The 7,500-nt window shown below is 38.1% G+C and overlaps 1 protein-coding gene across 2 annotated transcripts in view; it reads right to left on the reverse strand.

Moving 5' to 3' along the window:
- LOC123510316 (solute carrier family 41 member 1-like) overlaps positions 1-6,615 on the reverse strand; it is a 46,399-nt gene extending 39,784 nt beyond the window's left edge. The window contains exon 1 of one of the 2 annotated variants that reach the window (XM_045265344.1): positions 6,449-6,615. Coding sequence is in view for 1 of the 2 variants with exons in the window: in XM_045265340.1 (XP_045121275.1) it covers positions 6,449-6,469 (21 nt within the window). In the remaining variant the exon portion in view is untranslated. The remainder of the gene's footprint in view (positions 1-6,448) is intronic. The other variant, XM_045265340.1, reaches the window with a different exon arrangement.
- Positions 6,616-7,500: the final 885 nt, after the last annotated feature.

A 7,500-nucleotide genomic window follows, 5' to 3' on the forward strand; every position in this document is an offset into this window, starting at 1 on the left:
AGCAGATCAAACAGTGAAACACACACACACACAGTATTACAAGATTCCGGATCTCTGAATGACGTTAGTTGCGTGCGTGTGTGTGCGTGCTTGCGGGCGTAACACAATATTGGAATTATTTCACAATAGTTAGCGGCTTCAATGATGAGGAAAAAAAAAGGAAAACAGGAGGAGGAGGAGGAGGAGGAGGAGGAGGAGGAGGAGGAGGAAAAGAAAAAGACAAGAATAAGTGTGTACGTCAAAGAAAGACATACAGACTGACACAGACAAAATAGAAAAAAATGAAACAAAAAATAAAAAAAGAAAAAAGAAAAGAAAACGAATAATTCATATTTTACTGTAGTTACCTCTCGCAACGTGTAAAGAAAACGGAGTTTGGCAGGAGGACTATACACATTCACTGGCCTTCACTCCCACTCACACTCACACACGTCTTGACCATAAAAGAAAACGAAGACAAGCATAGATTCCATTACTGCAGAGAGAGAGAGAGAGAGAGAGAGAGAGAGAATCCTTTAATAAACACGTCACCATGAGGTTGCGTTTACACTCAAAGAAAAGAAAAAAAAAAAAAAAAGACTAAGAACAGATTACCATTAACTCATCATTGTCACCACCACCACCACCACCACCATTGTAAAGTGTGTGAGCCTCGCCTGTTCTTAGCTGTGTGAGGTGGTGAGGCGCTAAGAGGCTTGTTGTCACACTAGAAGATTACACCACGAATAAGAGGATAATGTTGAGTGAGTGAGTGAGTGAGTGAGTGAGTGAGTGAGTGAGTGAGTGAGTGAGTGAGTGAGTGAGTGAGTGAGTGAGTGAGTGAGTGAATGAATGAATGAATGAGTGAGTATGTGTGTTACTAATTATATTCATCTATTTATTTGCTACCTATTTACTCATTTCATTCAGTCTTACCTATTTGTTTGATTGCCAAGAATTAAAAGATTATGTGCTGATAACTGGTGTGTGTGTGTGTGTGTGTGTGTGTGTGTGTGTGTGTGTGTGTGTGTGTGTGAGAGAGAGAGAGAGAGAGAGAGAGAGAGAGAGAGAGAGAGAGAGAGAGAGAGAGAGAAACTGCAGATTTTACTTATATATTTGTAACACTGACTCATTTCATTCAGTCTTACCTATTTACCTGCTTACATTGACAGTACAGTTAATTTTGGTTAACCATGTGTAGAGAAAAACATAATATTGGCTATAAGGTTATTTATTTGTTCATCTGTGTAAAATCACTCCTACTACTTATTCTAATACTGCATATATTCTTCCTCTTCTCTTACTAGTCCTGCTACATCCCTCTCTGTCTACCATTATTAATTCAGTATCTCCATTTATCTAATCATTATCACTGAGGCCATTATCACAGACATATGCTTCTTTCCTACATCCATCTCTTTATCTCTTTGTTCCCTCAGATCACTAACCTCCACCTCCACACTCATATACTCTTGTGTTATCTTAATCAGAGCACAGTACTCTTCCCTACTGTTCTATCTCACTCCTGTATTCTTCCTTTGGTATTCTTGAGGTTATGCTTTGTATCCTGTATGAGACAATTTATGCATGAAAGATTTTGGATCACTTTTTTATCTCTTTAGGGACAGGAACCTCGCTGGGCCTCTTTTATATACGTATATATTTTTTGTTATTCTAGACCAGTTTGCCTCTTACATAAATAAACAAATAAAATAAATGTACAAAAATGCAAACTATTTTTCCTATTATCATCATCTCATTTCCATTTTCCTTCTTTGGTGTCCTTAAGATAGTATATCTCTACATTCAGCATGAACGTGTGAATTGATTATCTATGTTTCTTGGAAGGCTTCAGCAACTCAAGATGTGTCTGGTTATGAAAAACTGTGTAGGCTGAATCTATTTCTGCTGACCTATTTTTCTGTTCTATTCTACATGTCAAGGAGATGAGCAAATGACAAGGAAATGAGAAAAATAAAGTTCTCTTCTAGCAGTGCTCACAAAAATAGATAAGAGAAAAAGTATTTAGTTTCTGATTTGCTTTGTGGGCAGGAAAGTCTTACAGTTTGTGACAAAAAGGGCTTGGCTTTACCTAATTCTGTTTACACTTATACGAAGCATTGGCAAGCCTGTGCTGACATTAAGGCAAGTATAGTCTGCAGTATAATGATATGTAAAGCACTATAAACAAATGTCAGCAAATTAATGTGCATCAGCAGTCACGGTGCAAACAGTAGGACAGGAGTGTACTACATGCCAAGGTAAGAAGAGTGACACTGTTCATTATGTGAGGAACAAAGATCTAATAACATCTACATCCTATCCTCCTTATTTTATGTAAGAGGGCAAATCTGGCCAAGGGCAACAAAATTATCAACCAAAAAGCTCTTACATACCAGTCCTCAAGCAGTATACCTGAGATATGACACATACACCTATACACACACACACACACACACACACAGGCATCATTCCTTATACATATCAACTTTACAACATGAAGGATTAGTAAATTCAGGATAGAAGTGCAACCTGTAGAGATAACAACACTGATAAGAATCTATGGAAGATGTTATAATATGTAGAAAAACAAAGGATTAATGATGACAGTAGTTTTTAATCCTTTGTGGAGAGTGAGTGGTAGGGAAACACAAGCTGATGCAGAGGAATATATTCTTTGATGTTTTGGCAACACAACTATCTTCAGAAAGAATGCTTTTAATCCTTCTCTCATATCATTCCTCACACAGCACTTCACTTCATCCTTCTCTCTTTCTTCACAACCATTCCTCCTCACTCTCTCATCCATTTCTCACACCATTCTTCACAAACACTGCCCTTGCATTTACTCCATTCCTAACACATTGATCTATATTCCCTAAGTAAGTCATAGTCGAGTAATAATAAACCTCAAGATGTATTCACAGCAGCAGCACTCTCCACAAGTCAGCCACAGCTCACTGCCATGCTGCCACTTCTTAATAACTGTAATCTGTTGCTACTCAAGGATGCCAACACAACTGATACAAGTATGTGTCTGTGGTTCGGACTCTGTCCCTTGTCAACTATATATTGCATCTCCTTACTTTCCTGACTTGTGGGATCTTCTACAATAGTCCTTGAAACTGTCTTATCTTATGCTTATCTTATTATGTTGACCAAATTTTTTAAAGTATGTCAAATTTCTTTTCACTGAAGATACGGGAAGATAAGAAAGATAAATGAAGAGATGATATATGAAAGTAACTTCACAACATCACTTTCAATGTACCTTTCAAATATTTCAACAATAAGGAGTTAAGTAAGGAATTCTTCAAGCAACAAGTAATAAAATATCTTACAATCAACAACAACACTAACATTACCCTAAGAGCAACAAGAGATCCCCACACTAATTACATAGTCATGTTTGGACCGGTTGGTTTTAAAGTAGACAATATTCGTCTCTTCTCTCCTTCAAACTCTAATGTTTCTGTTTTCTTTCTTCACAAGAGTAACACATGATGGAGGTTATTTTTCTTGTAAATTTTTACTTCCCAACTCTTGGTCTGAGCCCTTGTCAAAACTCTGATGTTTATTGTAAATAGCTTAAATTTGCTCCATATTAAATGCACAAGCAGATTGAAGACACCAGTATCAATATTAATATACGTATCAGAACTCCTTCCCTCCTTTATCTCTCTCAGCCAGTTTTTTAAACATGGTCTCTCTCTCTCTCTCTCTCTCTCTCCACCTGTCTGGACACTGATGGGCCCATGTATAATTAGTAAAAAAATGCCTTGCCTAAACACCTGCTACTGACATACACAGGTGTTTCTGTTGATTTATATTGTTACTTCTGATGAATTCTAGGTCATTACAGGTAAAACCAAGAAAGAATTCCCCGCCTAAGCTTATCACACACTGAGTAACACTGCCAAAGAGTGCAGAACAAAGTGTGGATGACCCTAAAGATTGCCATCATAACAATGAAGGATGAGTGTAGCAAGTGTGATAAGGAAAAATTGCCAACATTTTCTAAGCTACTTTCTATTGATAGTTTAGCTCATAACATTGTCTTTCACTGCAGGAAGATACATAAGTGAGTTCCTTCAGTGGAGAAAATATACAAAACACATCAATCACACTATGAAAAGATATACTATGCAAGGTAACTCTTGCCAATTCCAGCTCCTCATGGGGCTACTAAATTATATGAATGTGGTGATGAATACTGCCTGGACAAAACATGTATAAAGGTTTTGTTACGGTGTCACACAGGGTTACATTACAGTGACGTGATAAAGTTTGCAGTGGATCAATAATTCTAACTTCATGCCAATGGGCTCACTTTTTTTTCCTCCTTTATGTATGAGGAGCACTGACCAAAGACAACAAAAATAGCAATTAAAAGAAGGCCCACAGAGAAGTTGGTCCCTGAAGAGAATCAAAAGCATTATAAATTTTGCAGTGGATCAATAATTCTAACTTCATGCCAATGGGCTCACTTTTTTTTCCTCCTTTATGTATGAGGAGCACTGACCAAAGACAACAAAAATAGCAATTAAAAGAAGGCCCACAGAGAAGTTGGTCCCTGAAGAGAATCAAAAGCATTATATAGAAATAGAGGATAAGTGCACTTAAACATTCCTCTTGAATGAGTTTGTCATAAAAAGGTGGAAATATAAAAGCAGGCAGGGAGTTCCAGAGTTTACCAAATAACTGATGAATGATTCAGAATACTGGTTAACTCTTGTATAGAGAAATGGACGGAATAGCAGTGAGAAAAAAGTAAGTCTTGTGCTGAAAGGCTGCAGGAGGAAGGGAGATATGCAATTGGCAAGATCAGAATGGTTGGCATGAAAATAACGGTAGATGATAGCAAAACATGTAACACTGCAGGAACGAGAAACAGGTTGAAGACAAACAGTCAGAGGAGAGGAGTTGACACAATGAAAAGCTTTTTATTCTGTCTTGTCTAGAAGAACTGTATGAATGAAACCCTCATACATATGAAGTGTACTCTATACATGGACAAATAAGGCCCCTGTACAGATCTAGCAGCTGGGGGTGAGAAAAATTGCAGAATGCCTAATTTCATATAAGCTGTTTTTAGCAAGAGATGAGGGACACAGTGTGGTGTGTGAATTAGTATGCTGGTTTCCAGTATAATATGGCACATACTCTACTGTATCTCTTTCATTCAACCGATGAGTCATTTCAGCCAATCACCACGCACATACACATTAGTAACAGCAGTCAGCCAGCTACCTGAAGGGTATCTACTCAGTGTCACAAGTGAATTTGAATACTTCAAATTCACTGTGTAACTGCAAGAGCACAACAACTTGGCTGTACATCTCTTAAGATCATACGGTGTGTTGCTCAAATCAACTGAGTGCTCAACACTTGGTAGCACCAGCAGCCTTTTACGATGAAGTGGAGTTCCACCACCCACACCATGGATCCTCTGCTTCCTATTTCTAAGTCCTGTTGGCATGTCCTTTGTCATATGATTTCAGACAAACATATGGCAGCTTAGACTTTACAAATATGAAAACTTTGATGGAGAGCAACGATAAGGAAAAAGAGTTGTATAATTTCATTTATGATGTTCGGAATTTGTATGCTTAACATGAGCTAAAAATTATTGTAGGTGTCGTAAGCTTTACATGGACAAAAAAATAATAATAATGTTAATTAGGATCCAATTTTTTGTCATTAACTAACAAACTGGTTAGGTTAGGTCAGGGTAATGGCCTTAATGAGGGGTCAAGGAAAGGGAAATGAGCAAGGAGGGACTTGAAAATAGCAAAGTGGAGCGTATAGGGGCAGAAACTCCATGTGTAAATTATTCTTTTGGAAATTTTCCCTTAAATTGGGGTTTCCTGTTTACACTGTTAGCTTCCTAAATTTGGCCTCCCCACTCGAAAAGTCTGCTTTCCCACCAGGTCCTCAAGCTTACTGGTCCTGAAGAGGACCAACAATACAATACATAAGAAGCCATTATTGTTATCATTTGCCACCTGAAGATAAAATGGCTTTGCGTATATTAGATAAGTATCATGACTCAAGAAATAGCACAGAAAGTAGTAGGTAACAATAAAGACATTTATCCCACCCTAACAAACAGCTGGTGTAGCTGATCTCCACGTGACCCAAGAAAACCAGATCACTTTTACCTTTGACATTAAACCACACAACTCAAGAAATTTCAACACACCCACACACCCCATAGTAACCCACAAAATCCACATACACACATAGAGACCCTTTCACACACAACACAACAAATAACATAACAAAGACACATCCACAGCAGCCTCGCCTCTATGGCACATCAACATATTCTCCTCCGGCAGTTCTGGTTAAGCAATCAAGTGAAACTGCTGTGATGGAAGCCAGCCTTAGGCACACCTCTCTGGCTTTGCGGCTTAACTGAACTTACTTAACTATACATCAATGGCTTAGGAAGGATCTTAGGACTCACCTGGCGTGTTTCCCTGAGCATTCGGCATGTTTGAGGGAAAAACACGGGAGTAATGGAAGTGACAGGTGGCGGCGCGGACGGCACAGCTGCTTGCGTGTAAACAAAGACAGGGCAGCCAACCCTCCCGTACGAGTTCCCAAAGTGTCCTTCCTCCTCCTCTTGTGACCTCTACCTTCTCATTTCGTCCTTTTGGGTATCCCAGCTTGTGTTCCTGTATTTATTCTTCTTTCATTTGTCTTCCTTTACTTTATGTGTGTTTTCCTAATTATTCGTTCGCTATTAGGTACTTCGTATTAGCTACATTCTTCCTATTGTGATTTCCTTGCTTAAAATCTTTATTCTTTTTGATATTACAGATAATTTTCCTTCTTGCTTTTTTTTTAATAGAAGTGTTTTCCTAATCGTTCGTTCGTTATTTTCTTTGTCACCATATCTTTTGGTTTTGCCATCTATCGCTTCACACATTCTTCTCTTTCGGGTATTCCCGCATGTTCTGTCTTTCCTTTTTCAGTAATTTGTGTTATTTCTATTTCCATTACTTTACGTTCATTCCTAATCGTTCGTTTATTATTTTTTCATACATTTCCACATAATCTCTTGCTTTTATATTGTTTCTTTCATATCTACTCCTTTTCCCTATTATTTCCCACGTCACTATCCTCTAGTACCCAATTTTCACTTTCTTCACACTCCAGATACATTTTTAATCATACAATCCTTCCCAATTTTACGTAATAAACCACAACCGTCTCTCCCACACCCTCGCTTCCTTACACACCCCTATCCATTCCTAAAACGACCTTGGAATTAGAGGAACTAGTTGTATAATACGTCATACCCGTAACCAACTGGCAGGTGTATGTGAGAGAATGGAAGCCTTAAATTAATTTCAGGGCAGACTTATGTACATCTTATATAGACTCTACTGTCACTACCTCTCGTATCTGTCTAGTGTCTATTCTAAAGCACCCTTGAAAATAAAAGTAACTTGTCTTTATTTGCTGGCAAGTGTAATTAAGAGAATGGAGGCTTTGAGTTCGTTTCAGGGCAGA

The sequence above is a fragment of the Portunus trituberculatus genome, chromosome 28 (assembly GCF_017591435.1).
Source record: "Portunus trituberculatus isolate SZX2019 chromosome 28, ASM1759143v1, whole genome shotgun sequence".
Lineage (NCBI taxonomy): Eukaryota > Metazoa > Arthropoda > Malacostraca > Decapoda > Portunidae > Portunus > Portunus trituberculatus.